General features: G+C 53.8%; 2 protein-coding genes across 3 annotated transcripts; one reads left to right on the top strand and one right to left on the bottom strand.

Moving 5' to 3' along the window:
• Positions 1-6,305: 6,305 nt before the first annotated feature.
• Positions 6,306-10,254, top strand: NCCRP1 (NCCRP1, F-box associated domain containing). Of its 2 annotated transcripts, XM_082437053.1 has the most exons (6): positions 6,306-7,287; positions 7,878-7,940; positions 8,026-8,077; positions 8,724-8,819; positions 9,400-9,538; positions 9,665-10,254. In XM_082437053.1, the coding sequence occupies exons 1-6, from the start codon at positions 6,936-6,938 to the stop codon at positions 9,803-9,805; spliced, it is 843 nt and encodes a 280-aa protein (XP_082293179.1). In that variant the 5' UTR covers positions 6,306-6,935; the 3' UTR covers positions 9,806-10,254. The 2 variants fall into 2 exon arrangements, with proteins under 2 accessions (XP_082293179.1, XP_082293178.1); XM_082437052.1 differs by having other exon boundaries at positions 9,400-10,254.
• A 1,872-nt stretch (positions 10,255-12,126) lies between these two features.
• Positions 12,127-12,770, bottom strand: SYCN (syncollin; the record flags this gene model as incomplete). The annotated part of the gene is made up of 1 exon (XM_082439771.1): positions 12,127-12,770. Exon 1 carries the CDS (start codon positions 12,547-12,549, stop codon positions 12,127-12,129), a length of 423 nt encoding a protein of 140 aa, XP_082295897.1. The 5' UTR covers positions 12,550-12,770.
• Between the last annotated feature and the right edge of the window lie 2,307 nt (positions 12,771-15,077).

The following is a 15,077-nucleotide window of genomic DNA, read 5'->3' as shown; positions in this document are numbered from 1 at the left end:
CAGGGTGAAGCTGGCTCAACACATATCCCCACCTCAGAGCCACCTGGCTGGGCTCTCCCATCCCCTGCAGCCCTGGTGGAGAAGCCACCATCTGCTCCTCCAAGCCCTGATGCCAGCCCTCCAGGACATCCCCCCCCCCCCCTTTCTTTCTCTGTACCAGCAGGATTGGGCCCTGGGACGCGCCAATGCTCCTGGGAGTGATACTGGTTTTGCAGCAGGAGCCGTGGGAGCTAGATTTGCACAGGTTGCATGTAGTTCTTGGGCTGCACAGATCCTCATCCTCCTGTTCTTGCCCTCCCTGCTCAGCAAATAGAGCAACCAGTCAGTGTCAACCCTGAGCTGAGGACAAGTAATAAACAAACCCACCCAAGGCCCTGCCCTGGTGAGGTTGACATTCTCACCGGGTGACACAGTTCATGACCCAGTGAACATACCCATGTACTCACAGGTATTTACAAACCACACTCAGTTCAAGAAAGAAAGAACAGGGTGTGGCAGGGGGTGGGAAATTGACCTGGTGGGGGAGGGCCCAAGTTGCTTTATATGAACCAATAGGGAACAATCACCGAGATGTATTGTTAGGTAGAATAAAGCAGGAAGGGTGTGTGCCTTATGAAGAGATGACATCTGAATGGAGATGAAGGCATCCATTGGAGGCGTGGAGTGGAAGGCCTTGTAGGCAGAAGGGGCAGCATGTGCAAAGGTCCTGAGGTGAGAAGGAAGTTGGAGGGTCAAGGCCCAGCCAAAATATGGGACTCACAGTGGGTGAGGAGGAAAGCGTGGGCCACCTCAAGTACACTGTGGGGAGGAGAAGATAGCCCCATTTTATAGACTAAGCTTTGGAAAGAAGGAAAGTCCTTTGCCCAAGGACACACGGAGTAAGGGTGAGGACTGCTGAGCTCAGGCAGCCTGCAGCTCCTCACCACCAAGATCCCAGATCTGCAGCAGCATCACCTCGCGGGTGGGCGCAGGGGTGTGGAGCCCAGAAGCCTGCATTTAACAAGCGCTCCAGAGGATTCCAACACACGATCCGTTTTTTTTTTTTTTTTTTTTTCCTGTTCTAACACACAAACTTGAGAACCACTGAACCAGGCTCTCCTGCCTCCCCCAATTTTGCTCTTGCCCTGTGAGGGATCCCTGTCCATTGTGGGTTGACTGATGGTCCCCCCAAAAGATATGTTCACATCCTAATCCCCGGAACCTGTGAGTGCTACCCCTTTTGGAAAGAGGGTCTTTGTAGCCATAATTAGGTTGGGGACCTTGAGATGCGAAGATCATCCTGGATTATCTGGAAGAGCCCTAAATTCAATGTGTCCTTATAAGAGTGAGACAGAGGGAAATTTGAGAGCGAAGGAGGCAATGTGACCACGGAGGCAGAGACTGGAGTGATTCGACCACAAACCAAGGAATGCCGGCTGCCACCAGGAGCTGGGAGAGGCGAGGAAGGCTTCTCTCCTAGAGCCTCTGGAGTGAGTGCTGCCTGCCAACTTGATTTCAGACTTTTGGCTTCTAGAACCATGAGAGAATACATTTCTGTTGTTTAAGCCACCAAGCGTGTGCTAATTCGTCACAGCAGCCATAGGAGATGAATCCACTGTGCGATGGGGCAGACCGAGCAGCAGACTCCAGCCTGACTTCCCACCTCCGGCAGAAGACTGAGCCCACCCAGGCTTCCCTGTCACCGTGCCCGGCACTGGCTTCATCCTGTCATTTTCCCAAGAGCTCTGAGTCTTCTTATAAGTGGAATTCAGAGCTGCTGGGATGTAAAGAGAGGAGCAGGGGTGGGGTTGAGGTGCACTGGGACCAACTCGATGACTTAGAAATGGGGCTGCAAACTAGAATCTTATCTGGGTCGGGGGGGGTGGTCTGAGGAGCCGGGAAGGGTTTCAGGGAGAGCAGAGCCATGGTCAGATGGCTGCTGAAAAGGATTACGATGCTGGGAGTTGGACACTAGCATGAGGAGCTTGGACCCTAACCTGGGCCACCCTCCCCTCCCTGGGGATGCAGACTCTGGGGCCAGACAGCGGGGGTTCAAATCCCAGCTCTGCCACTTTCTGGCTGTGTGACCTTGGGCAGGACACGTCACCTCTCTGTGCCTCAGTTTCTTCATCTGTGAAATAGGTTTAATGATAATACCTACCTTAGAGGGTGCATTTGATTAACAGACATAGAGCACATAGTGCCAGGCACACAGTAAGTGGTCCATTATTGCTATTGTTTGTTTTGTTTTGTTGGCGGCTTGTGGGATCTTTGTTTCGCAACCAGGGATTGAACCCCGGCCCTCGGCAGTGAGAGCTCGGAGTCCTAACCACTGGACTGCCAGGGAATTCCCATCACCCCTTTAGATGTCCGGTACTGACACCTGAGATAGAATACTTGATTTCCTGCCCACTCTTCGCCCTCAATCTGTTTTGACCTCGTTTTCCCCTCTCTGCAAATGGTGCCACCTTCTTCTGCCCATTGCTCAACCCTCAAGTCTAATCAAGCCTTTCCTCTCTGTCAAATCAGCAAAGATATTAAATCTGTCCTCGACCAGTCACTCTATGGCCCCACCCTGGTCCTTCCCACCCCCATCTTCTTCCTCATTGTTTCCTTGCCCCCTCCCTGCCCTCACTCAGCCAGAGATCAATTCATCACTTCCCAGCTAAAAACTTCCCCATAGTTTCACTTTGCATTTATTACACTTAGATAAATCCTACAGAGCTGCCCCCCCCAATCCTCCCTCTGATCTCATCTCCCCTGCGTTCCCTCCATTCCAGCCACACTGGCCTCCCTCCTGTTCCCCAAACGCACCATGCCTGGTCCCACCTCAGGGCCTTTGCACTTGCTGTTCCCTCTTCTTCAGGTCTCTGCTCAAATGTCACCTCCTCTGAGAAGCCCTCCCTGACCACCTCAGCTAAAACAGGCTTCCCACCCGCTGCTCTTCCCTGTCATCACAACCTTTTTTCACCATCAAAGCATTTCATGCTGCTTGTCAATTAGTTACTTGTTGAACTGTTGAAGCCTGTCCCTCCTCCCACGAGGAAGCCCCATGGGGACAGGTATCTGTCTGTTCTTTCACCATTATATCCCCAATGCAGAGGCCTTGGCCACTGTGGATGCTTAATAAGTATTTGTTAAAAGAATAAAAGGTAGAAAGGGCAATGGGAAGTTATGGATCCTTGTTTTTTTCATATATATTTTTTGTTCACACAAATAGTAGCCTATGAGGCCCACTATTCTAGATCTGGCCTTTTTCACTCAATAGGCTTGTTGCTATTGCCTTGTTTGTACGTGGAAAGAGTTACCATATCCTTTTTGCTTTGTTTCTTATTGAGGTATAATTTACACACAAGAAAATACACCCATTTTAAAGGTACAGTTTGATGAGTTTTGGCAAATGTATACACCCATATAACTACCACCACAATTAAGATAGAACTTTTGGGAACCTCCCTGATGGTCCAGTGGTTACAACTCTGTGCCTCCACTGCAGGGGGCATGGGTTCGATCCCTGGTTGGGGAACTAAGATCCCTCATGCCCTGAGGTGCCACCAAAAAAAATTAAAAATAAAAAAAAAAAAAATACACACACACAAAAGAAAGATAGAGCTTTTTTTCTCACTCCAGAAAGTCCACGCTCCTGCCCCGCAGCCCAGGAAACCACCAACCTGTTTCTCTGGTTCTAGATTACTGTTGCCTTGTCCAGAATTTTCTAGAAACGGAATCACACAATGCGTGCTCATTTCTGCGGGGCTTTTGTCACTCTGTGTGAGGATTTTTAGGTTCATCCATGGCTGCATGTTTGGCTAGTCATTCCATTTTCTTACTGAGAGCATCCCACAGTGTGGACATAGCACGGCTGGTTTATCCACTCGCCTGTCGACGGGCACTTGGGTGGGCTTGTTCTGGAGTCATCATGGGAAAGCTGCATTGGGTGTGGGTCTTTTGGTGGCCATGGCTAACTCCCCAGGAGTGGGATGGATTGGTTGTAGGGTGGGAGCATATCTGGTTTTATAAGAGATTGTCAATTTGTTTTCCAAAGTGGTCACACCATCGCTCGTACTTTTTAATGTTTCACGACACATGAGAGGTGGCTTGTGGGGAGGCATGCTGCGTTGGTCATCCAGGCCTTGGCCCTTCTGCAAAACAGCCTTTTAGAGCTTGAGTCCCCACACTGGGACCTTTACCGCTCAGAAGGTGGAGAAAGGAGACGTTTGAGATCTAATGTTGAAGACACTTGGCTTTGTATGGCCCTGGTTGTGCCCCTGGATCCCTCAGATTTAAGTAAAAATGTTTCTCATAGTATGGAATGATGGGGTGGGTGCTTCTAAAATTTTAGATTCTGGGGCCCAGAGGGACTGAATTAGACTCCTGGGAGTGGGGCTTGAAAATACACATTTAAAATAAGCTCCCTGGGTGAATCTAATGAGCCCTAAAGTTTGGGAACCACTGAGTATGGGGATATGGGTAAGAGGGAAGGGCATTCTGTGTGGAAAGAACTTTCTGAGCAAAGTCCCTAAGATGGGATAGAACAGGGAGCAGAAATCCAGGGTCTCTAATGCTGGCGAAGAGCTGGGATTTTTATCCTGCACTGGGGAGCCATGGCAGGTTTAAGAGGGGGAGTGACTGCCTGGGTTTAACCTTTCATAAGACCCCTCTGGCTGTGGCGTGTGTGTGTGTGTGTGTGTGTGTGTGTGTGTGTGTGTAAGAGAAGGGGGTGAGGACCCTAGGAGGGAGATAATGTGGACACCATGGCAGGAGGGGGGCAGACAGAGGAGGGGTGTTGATCCCCATTCTATAGACTTGCTGCGCTTTTTTTTGGGTTTCTGGCTCCGAGCCACTCCCTGCCCTGGATTCTGACCGGGGGACAGCTCTGAGTCCACTAGACAGACACTCCTTCTCTCTCTGTCCTTTCCTCCTCTTCCTCCCCCTCTTTTCCCCCTCCCCCCCCTCCTCCTCATCCTCCTCCTCCAATGAAGACAGGTGGGCAGGCAGCCAGACAAGGGTGTGGGTTTGTGTGCTTGTAGTGGCCAAGGGAGTATTTCCGGTTGTGCGTGTGTTGTGGGCTCTGCGAGTGTTTGGAAATTTCCTGGAGACTTCCAGGTGCAGCGGGGCTATTGCACATTAGTTGGTTTGCCCGCTTCCATGGGCCCTCCCTCCTCCCAGGGCCCTGGCTAATTCCCAAGTTTCCCAGGACAGGTCACTTCACCTCTCTTGCCTCAGTTCCCCAATCTGTCAATGGAGGTACTATTACCAGTTCCCACCTCCCAGGATTGTAAGATTTAATGAGTTAAAGACAGACAATAAATGTAACCATTTTCTCCTGTCTGTTTCTGTGTTGAGCCAGTGTTTCTCTCTAGGGGCAGTTTGAATCTGAATCCCTGTGTATCTCACTGAGACTCTGTGCCAACTTGCCACATACCAGCTGTGCAACCTTGGGTGAGTTACTAGACCTCTCTGAGTCTCAGTTTCCTCAAGCATCATCATTCCGGTGTGAGCTCAGTTCTGTATGTCTGCAGTATGTGTCTCTCAGGGTCTTGCGGGAATCTGAGGCAGGAAGCACCCGTGGAAGCATATGGGGTTATCTGGGGCAGTATGGGACCAGGCCTGTGAGGTGGGACTCTGTTTCCTCATCCGTGAAATGGGGATAACAACAGTTCCCCACTCAGGGTTGGTGTGCAGGCGGATGCTGGAGCTCCACACACGTTCTCTATTCTTTCTTTTACCTATAAAATGCCCACAGTAGTAGCACCTACGTCGTTAGAGGATGAAATGAACTTGTAAGCGCTTAGTACAGCACCTAGCAAGCAGAAAGCGCTCACTGTGGCACTTGTTACTGGTTACCTGTGTGGGACTCTGAGCCTGTGCTTACCGGGGCCGGGTGTGGGATGTGGCACGGGCAGAAAGTGGCTGTGGGCATCTGGCCCTACAGGTTCCCCTGCCACCCCACTTCCTCCGCACCCCGACCTCCTGCCCCTACCATCACTCCAGCCTTCACTCCAAACTCCCTATGACCTCCGAGGGAGAAGGCTTTGGCAGCTGTGCCACCTGCCCCAGCCCCAGGAAGGGATGCAAGGCACCCTGATACCCAGGAGGGGTTGCTGCTTCCCTCTCTGGCGCTATCTCAGTGTCTCCCTGATGTTCCCCATCTCAGGCACCAGGTCTCTCTCTGACCTCCACTGCACCCCCACTATGTTTCCAGAACAGGAAATGTCAGGTCCCAAGGTTGTGTCCCATGTCAGGGCAGAGGAGGAACCGGCAGAGGCAGGACCTACCCTCCCGCCCCCCACCCCCCACCCCTTACTGCCTAGCTGAGGGAGGTGGGAAGAGCGGGGCTTCATTAATTAACCTCTAATCCTGCCATGTGGGATCTTTTTTTTTTTTTTTTATAATGAGAGCCTCTGGGAACTACAGTTTTGTCTTTTATTTTATTTCTTTATTATTTATGGCTGTGTTGGGTCTTCGTTTCTGTGCGAGGGCTTTCTCTAGTTGTGGCACGTGGGGGCCACTCTTCATCGCTGTGCGCGGGCCTCTCATTATCGTGGCCTCTCTTGTTGCGGAGCGCAGGCTCAATAATTGTGGCTCACGGGCCTAATTGCTCCGCGGCATATGGGATCTTCCCAGACCAGGGCTCGAACCCGCGTCCCCTGCATTGGCAGGCAGATTTCTCAACCACTGCGCCACCAGGGAAGCCTGCCATGCGGGATCTTAAAGAGGTGGATGTGCCCCGGAGCCCTGGCATTAGCGCCTTGGTCCCACCCCTCTCCCAGGGCTGGTGTCTGGGTCCTCAGCTGGCCCTGGGGAAACTGGGGCAGGAGGCTTGGGAAACGGAGCAGGGCCGGGACCCGGACTTCTGCAGTCTGGGAAAAGGAGACGCTGTGACCTCGACTGCTGGATCTGAGGGAGGAGGGCCTGGGGCCCCAGATCCTTCCCCCAACACACCCATCGTTTAAATGCCAGCCGAGGCGCTCCGCCCTCTCCCGCCCTGGGTTAACCCCGAGCCCTGCAGAGGAGCCGGGACAGTCGCCCAGACCCGACGGATGGAGGAGGTGCGGGAAGGACCGGCGCTCGGTGGCGGGATGGAGGAACCCGCGAGCCCCCAGGAGCCGCCGTCACCCGCGGCTCCCGAGACCCCCGGGCTGCCCGCGCCTGAGCAGCCGACCGAGGCCTACGCACAGCAGCTGCTGCTACAGGAGTGGGCGCCGCCGGGCGGGAGCCTGGAGCTGCCCCCGCGCCTCACCTGGAAGCTGCTCTTCCTGCAGCGGCCGCTCTACCGCAACCTGCTCCGCTCTCCCAACCCCGAAGGTGCGGGACAGAAGTCCGCGCGGGGCTGGAGACGTCTCCGTCTTCTTCCCCCAGGCTCGCTCACCCAGACCGTCTGTCTCTTCTTCTTTCCGTCTGTTTGCTTGTCTCTCTACTCTGTTTCTCCGTCTTTGTCTATTAGTGTCCCTCTGTCTTTTTATTCCTCTACATCCGTCTCTGTCCCTTTTTGTCATTGTGCCTCTCTCTGTCTCCTTGTGTCTCTTTGTCCCACCGGCATCTCTGTTTCTTTCTACGTCATGTGTCTCCGTCTATCTCTCCCTGTGTTTCTTTGTCTCACCCTGTATCTCTCCCTCCCTCCGCCCATATTCTATCTTTTTCTTGGTGCCTCTCTCTCTGTCCCTCTGTCTCACCACAACGCCCTCCCTCTCCGAGCATTGTCCCTCTGCCCCCAGGACATTCTCAGGGCTCTCCCAGGGCCATGACTCACCACTCACCCCTGCCTGGCTGGTCTGGTCTGGCAGCAGGGCACTGATTCCTGCTCTTCCAGCCCGCCCTGGGGTTAGAAACTGGGGAGCATTCGGCAGAGGGGCAGCTTCAGCGCGCCTGAGGCTCTGCTTCCCTGCGCATTTCAGGCATCAACATTTATGAGCCAGCGCCCCCTACTGGTCCCACGCAGCAACCCCTGGAGACTCTGGGTAAGCGCTTCGTGGCTAGCCCGGTGCTGAGGGGGTGGCCCTGGAGAATGGGCACATTCTAATCCTTTGCTCGTCCACCCGCCAGGCAATTTCCGCGGCTGGGACATTAAGACGGAGGAGCTCCAGCAGGGCCTCAGGTGAGTGGCCAGGACCCACGGTGGCCTGCCTGTGATTCCTTGTTCCGGCCTTCCTCGCTGTGGGACCTGGAGAAACGGTCTTTGCCTCTCTGGGCCTTAGTCTCCTGCTCTGTAAACAGGGTTAGTCATAAGAGCGTGCCCATAAAACACACGCCATAGGGTCTGGCTGGGAGTAGCCTGCACATAGTAGGTGTTAAATAAATAACAGTTAATATCGTTCCTATGCTCAGCCTCTTTCCGTGGGAGGGGAGGGTCACCCAGGCCACCAGCTATCTGCCATTAAACCAGGCCCTGCTTCTGAACGGTGGGTGGGATGGTGCAACTCAGAGGCTCAGAGTCACAGGCACCTGGGTTGGGATCCCAGCTCTGCCACTTCTCTGCTGCTCGATCTTGACAAGTCACTTCCCTTTGTGAGCCTCGGTTTCCCCATCTGCAACACGGGGCTCAGGATGCATTACCCTCAGAGGAGTTCATGGGAACTGAGACCGTGAGGTAGGCTGAGTGAGCTCTCAGTGCCCTTATGCCGGTGCCCTTGACATCACTTCCAGGGTGCAATGGTCAGGCTGTCCTGCTTGCTGGGACCAGGCTGACCTGGGAGAATCCCGGCAGGTGGCAGACCCCACCTCCCCCGTGCTGTCTCTCACAGCTGGACCGTGAAGCAGCAGGGTGTGGACCTTCTGGCGGAGGGCTTGTGGGAGGAGCTGCTTGATGTTGAGCGGCCACACATCACGGTCATGGACTGGTATGTGCGTCTGCCCCACCGGCCTGCCCAGCCAGCTCGCACACAGGGCCTCCCCGAAGCGCAAGCCTCACGCCATCCTCCCAGAGACCGTCCTGCCAGTGCAGGACCCAGCCCTGCCCACCTCCGTGGCCCCTTCTCTCTGAGTCTTTCCGTCCTTTCAGTGTGCCAGCCCAGAGGTTGTTTCTTCTTCCTTGGGTGCTGGCCACCCTCTTTTCTCGAGGCGAAGTCCCCTCTCTCCTTCACGAGTCGGTACATGTGGCTCCACCAGGAAGCCTTCCCCTGGCCGCCCCCAGGTTGGGTCACATGCATTATCCTCCAGTGGCCCAGATTTCCCCCATACCGGCGCTGACCATTCCTGTTTGTCACTGCCCGATGACATGCCCACCTCCCCCACTGGACCATGAATCCCATGAGGGCGGGGTGTGGGGCTGTCTTGGTCACTGCTGTGGTGCCAGCACCACCCAGCCCTGGCACACAAAGCGGGTGCCAGTGAGTGTGTGTTGACTGGCGACTGAGGCAGGGTTTGGGGCAGGGAGGTAGGGGCAGTGGAGGCAGCTGAAGGCCTGGTCCCCACCCCCAGGTATGAGGACAGCCGACTGGACGTGTGTGTGTATGAGCTGCACGTCTGGCTGCTGGCAGCTGACCGCCGCACAGTCATCGCCCAGCACCACGTGGCCCCCCGGACCTCTGGGAGAGGCCCCCCAGGCCACTGGGTCCAGGTGAGACTCCCTAACCCGTCTGCCACCCGCACACATGCTTTCGTGTCCCAAGACCTCACAGAGGGAGGAGAGCAGCGTTTACGGGTCCCTCATAAGAACTTCTTCGTGACCCCGGTGCTGCCCCAGGTGTCCCACGTATTCCGCCAGTACGGTCCTGGCGTCCGCTTTGTCCGCTTCCTGCACAAGACCAAGAACCGGATGGAGCGCGGTGGGCTGCTGCGGACGAGGGTGACCAACTCCTCCGTGTCTGTGCAGTTCAGGGAGTGATTGGCTGGCTCCGGGCCCGTCCTGACCCCTCATCACATCCATCCACCCCTTGACACCTCCCTGAACCCTTAGCATCTTCTTGTTCCTTTATCACTTCTGGCGTCTTAGCATCTCTCTGACCCCATAGCAGCTCCCTGACCCTTAGAAGTCCCTAACCCTTAGCACCTCCTTGACCCTTAAGCTTCCCCATGTTCCCTGAGCGCCTCCCTGCTCCTTCTAAACCTTCATGACCCCTCAGCTGCTCCTGGATCACGTGCCACCTCCTATGCCCCCGTAATCCTGCCTGACCCTTGGTTTCTCATTTGACATCTTCACACATCTTTGAATGTCTGACTCTCTGGCATTTTCCATGAGGGCAGTGGCCACTTCTTCCTGAGTCAGTGCTTGACAGATAGTAGGGGCTCAATAAATCTTTGCTGACTGAATGAATAAATACATGTGCCCAAGGATGCTGATTATTTCCGTGGTGTTTGATCCTTAGAACTTCACCAAGGGACTTCCCGGGCGGTCCCGTGTTTAAGACTCTGTGCTTCCACTGCAGGGGGCGCAGGTTCGAGCCCTGGTAGGGGAACTAAGATACCGCATACCGTGCGTGGTGGCCAGAAAAAAAAAAAAAACTTCACTGCGTTCATTTCCCACTTTCCAACTTGCACATCCTCTAATCCTTGATCCTCCAGTACCTCCCTTGACCTCTGATCTCTTCACGTATCCCCAATTTATGGCCTCGTAGCCTCTCCACTTACCTCTTCTCCCATGTCTCTTAACTCAGAATCCCCGCAGATTCCCTTCCTCCTCCAATCCCAAGTTATCATCCCCCAGAGCTGTCCCCCTACTTCTTCTCCCCCCAAGACCCCTCATTTCTCTTCTCTCACTCCTCCAGATCCCCCAAACCCAGGTACCCATCAAGGGCCCTTATCCTTGGGAGTAGTAAATTGCAAATTCGAATTTTCAAAAATATACAAATTAGAACTAAAGTGTTCTCCATGTGTTGGGTAGAGGGGCACTGAAAGCACTTCACAACCCATAAGTCCTGGGCTGTGGCCAGATTGCAAAACAGACCCTGGCCCTAGCCTGGAGCAGTGTCCTTGAAGGCCTCCTACTGTCCTATTCATAAATCCTGAGGGAGTCTGGAGGCCCTGGCAGGCCTGAACAGCTGGGGGGCATTCAGAGAAGGGCTATCCACCAAAAAGTGTGGGAAGCCTTTCAATGTTTAACAATCAACCGGCAGTACCATGGCATGTCACCCAGATGTCCTGTGTGGGGGTGTGTGTCCACACCTAAATCCATGTCAGAATCTATGGGTGTGTCCCCATTCACGGCATTGTCCCAAGTATGGGCTGATCCAGGCCTGACCACCCTGCTCTCTCCTCCATCCCGACCCGCATCTGCATGGGCTTGGGTCCCAGGCACAAATAGATGGCAGACAGGGACAAGTTCATAACAGCTGTATTACAGGGAAGGCAGGGCGGTGGAGGCAGGTGGTGAGCTCTCTTCTGGGTCTTGCGGACTTCAGCAGACCCCACGGACAAGGCCAGGTGAGGGGCTCAGCACTTTGCGGGGGATGGAGATGAGGAACTGCTAAGGTATCAGTAGCACCTGCCACAGAATCAAAAATTATTACCAGGGGGTGCCAGGTGGGAGGTGTTCTAAGAAGCCTGAGATGGGGGGGGGGTGTCCCGGGCTGGACTCCAAGTTCAGGAGCTAGGCATCCTGGCCTGGGAGTTTGGGGCTGGGGGCTCTTGGAGTTCTTGGGGGTAGAGGGACAGGTGGGGGGGTTTTAGAGGGTGCCCTGGCTACATTTAGGGCCCCCGGGTCTGTGAGCTTGGATATGTGAGTCCAGGGTGGGCTCAGGGGCCTCCAAAGTTGGGTCTGGGGGCTTCAGAACCTTAACAGGGGCTCTGGAACTGGTTTCTGGGGCCAAGGCTGATCTAGAGGGTCTAGGAGGGTGGAGCATGAGGGCTAGATAGGGTATTCCTAGAATTGGGTCTGGGGTCTTGAGGTCTGGGTCAGGTTTGGAATCTGGGAGTCCCAGAGTTGGGTCTGAGAGCTCTGGGATCTGAGGTTGGAGAAGGTGCTCCCAGAATGGAGGCTGGATTACTGGGTCAGCTTCTGAGCCTGGGAATCCCAGAGTTGGGTCTGGGAGATCCAAGGGGCATGGGCTTGGGGGAGGGGGCGTGGGTGAGGAGAAGGGGGACCTCCGGGACTGGTTCTAAGGACGCCCAATTTGGGTTAGAGGCTCAGCGGTCTGGATGATGGGGCTGGAGCCCGGGTGCTCGGCTGGGAGCTAGGCAGGTGGATGTGCGAACTGGAGGGCCGGGTCCCTACGGGCGCGGGCCAGCGGGCGGGCACCTGCAGTAGAGCGAGGAGATGGAGTTGGACCAGTCCCCGAAGATGCCGCGGCGGTACTCTTCCAGGCGCGGGTAGGTGCCGGACGAGAATTTGCGCGTCTTGCCGGCCTTGCCGCGAAGGGACCACACGACGAGCTCGCAGCGCTGGCCCACCACGAGGGACGAGATGACGTTCCTCCAGCCAGAGGGCAGGTAGGGCAGGTCGGTGCCCGGCTGCACCGACAGCTCGGCGCCGCCGCAGCAGCGCTCGTAGTAGGGGTCGCTCTTGTCGTAGAGCTTGGCGCACGTGCGCGTCCCGTTGGCGTTCTTGAGGTCGGCGGGCTGCGGGCAGGCGCCTCGGACGCCGGGGACGGCCGCCAGGGCCAAGCCCAACAGCAGTGAGCACAGAGGGGACATGTTGACACTGCAGGGCAGCGCCCTCCCGCCCTTTTATTATCCTGACCCGTGGGAAAGGAAAAGCTGCGAGATAAGGACTTAGGGAGGGAAGAGGAGGGCGCTTAGGAGCGGGGAGTCTTCCCAACCTAGGTCGGAAACCCACAACAGATGAATACAAGACGGACTTATTTGTATAAAACTCAGCAGCTTAAGATTTAATGTGGCAAATGACAGGACCAGTGGCTTGTAATACAGAGGGTAGCATAGGGTTAATAGTTATAGGGAGGAGGAGCTCTTAAAAATTGACAAGGAATGGACAACCCCCTTCCAAATACCAAGAGGCCCAAAGAGGGGGAGGGGAGCTGGGCCTCCGCGCTGGGCAGGTCCCCTTCCCGGGAGGGAGGCCCTTGGGAATGGAGAAGCTGGAGAAAAGGAGAGAGAGACCCTGGAGGGGAAGGAAGAGGGGGGAGAGAGGAGATGGGGAGGGAAACCCCCCCCCCACCTCCCCAGGAGCAGGAGATCTTCCTAACCAATCTTAAGATATTAGACATATTTGCATAACAAAAACCATTGCAAGGCAATGTACAAAAGACTTGGGGAAAATTCTGCAACACTTGGGACAGCGTAGAATTAGTAGCTATAATATATAAAGAGAGCTTATAAATTGACAAGGAGATATCAAACAGCCCTGCCCCCACTCCCCACTCCAAGAAGGACAAGCCAAGGAGGGGGAGAGAGAAGGAAGAAGAGGCTGCCTCCCCGCCCCACCCCACTGCCCGGCATTCCCACTCCCAAGGAGCTAGGAGATTTTCTTAACCAAGATTGGAAATCTTGCATCTATAATATAAACAAAGGACCTGTTGAACTGTATAAAACTTAAACCTTTTGTATAGCAACAAACAAATAAAAACCTAATCTGGGGGAAAATAGACAATTTTTGTAACATGACTGCTTACTAATCAGCAAGCTGAAATGGCACAAGCCAAAGGCAAAATTAAGGAGCTGCACAGGAAGGTTAGGGAGGCTGGGACCTCAGGGAGAGACAGGGCCCCTGGCATCTGGGAGTCTGGCCAAGGCCCTTCAGAGGCTCTTTGGAGTTCCTGGCCTCCCACCAGACAGGAACAGGGTCAGGTGTGTGCATGAGCTGATCAGACAGACAGTGGTTCAAGTCTGTGGCTCTGTGGGTGAGTCCAAGTCTGGGCCTCAGTTTCCTCATCTGTAAAATGGGTGATATTTCTTCCTACACTATAGGATTGTTGTGAAGATTACAAGGGATAATAGAAAGTATGGGGGCTAAAGGAACAGCCTATGGAGCCAGGCTGCCTGGAGCCAGATTCCAACTCCTCCACAAGCTTTCACACATGATTCCACCTCAGGGCCTCATGGAGACAAGGACAGTATCCACCTCAGGATGCTGGTATAAGAAGTAAATGAATTAATCCACATAACAGTACTTAGAGTAGGGCCCTTGCTAAATGCCATATGAGCATTTGCCATATTCTTATTGTGAAAGCCTTTAGCACGGTGCCTGGCACACGATAAAGGCTCAATAAACACACACCAGCACAACGCGACACTGACAACAATCTGCTATTATGCATGGCCACCCAGCTAACACTGCTCCCTCCTGGTCCCCCAGATGCTGTCTTCCGCCTTGACCAGGGTAATGCAATGGTTACGAGCCAAAGGCTGGAAACACTTGGAACTAGGTTCAAATTTTGACTCTGTCACCTTGCTGAGTGACCTCGGGCAAGTGAACTCACCTCTCTGAACTTTTCTTCCTACCTTCAATGGGATAATAGAAAATGATAATAGAAAATGATAATTAAAAATTACTATGTAATTTATAACTAATAGAATATTATTCAAAAACATTAGGAACAATTCACATAATTATTTATAAATATAATATAAATACTTAATTGTGATATTGAATAAATACAACAGTATAAATATAAATATAGTTATATTTATAAATGACAGTATCAATATAATATAAAAACAGTATAACTATAAAGCATGAAGTACAGTGTCTGGCACATGGTATGTGCACAATTAACAGGAGCTATTAGAACTATACCTTTTTTTTTTTTTTTGGCCGCACTGCATGGCATGCGGGATCTTAGTTCCTTGAACCAGGGATCGAACCCACACCCCCTGCAGTGGAAGCTCGGAGTATTAACCACTGGACTGCCAGGGAAGTCCCTAGAACTATTCTTATAATGATTCTGAGACCCTGGACTCTGGCCTGGCCCTGCCCCAGACCAAATCTGGACCCTTCTCCCTCCTTTCTTCTCATGACTGTGAAATCTTATCTCCAGCTGCTAACTTCCCAGCGGGCCTCCTTAACCTCAGGGACACAGAGTCCCCTCCCTCCCAGCTCTGCAAGGGCCACCAGACTTGGGGATGGACACAATCACCTAGAGCCCCAGCCACCCAGGAGGGCCATGAGCTTCAGACACAGAGAGCAACATGGAATGGTGAGGAGACCCTGACACGGAGGCAGACCAGGGACAGGAACGCAGGACCCACTGAGCCACGGCACACAG

The sequence above is a fragment of the Balaenoptera physalus genome, assembly GCF_965194825.1.
Source record: "Balaenoptera physalus genome assembly, chromosome: 19".
NCBI classification, from domain to species: Eukaryota; Metazoa; Chordata; class Mammalia; order Artiodactyla; family Balaenopteridae; genus Balaenoptera; species Balaenoptera physalus.
This window is presented reverse-complemented; position numbering and strand designations above follow the sequence as displayed.

What these genes read in the sequence shown, in the direction of transcription:
- NCCRP1 (XM_082437052.1), top strand. Translation starts at nt 6,936, where the DNA reads ATGCCAGCCGAGGCGCTCCGCCCTCTCCCGCCCTGGGTTAACCCCGAG. An exon ending in CCGCTCTCCCAACCCCGAAG is followed by an intron (nt 7,288 to 7,877) that starts GTGCGGGACAGA and finishes TGCGCATTTCAG; the next exon opens with GCATCAACATTTATGAGCCA. An exon ending in GCAACCCCTGGAGACTCTGG is followed by an intron (nt 7,941 to 8,025) that starts GTAAGCGCTTCG and finishes TCCACCCGCCAG; the next exon opens with GCAATTTCCGCGGCTGGGAC.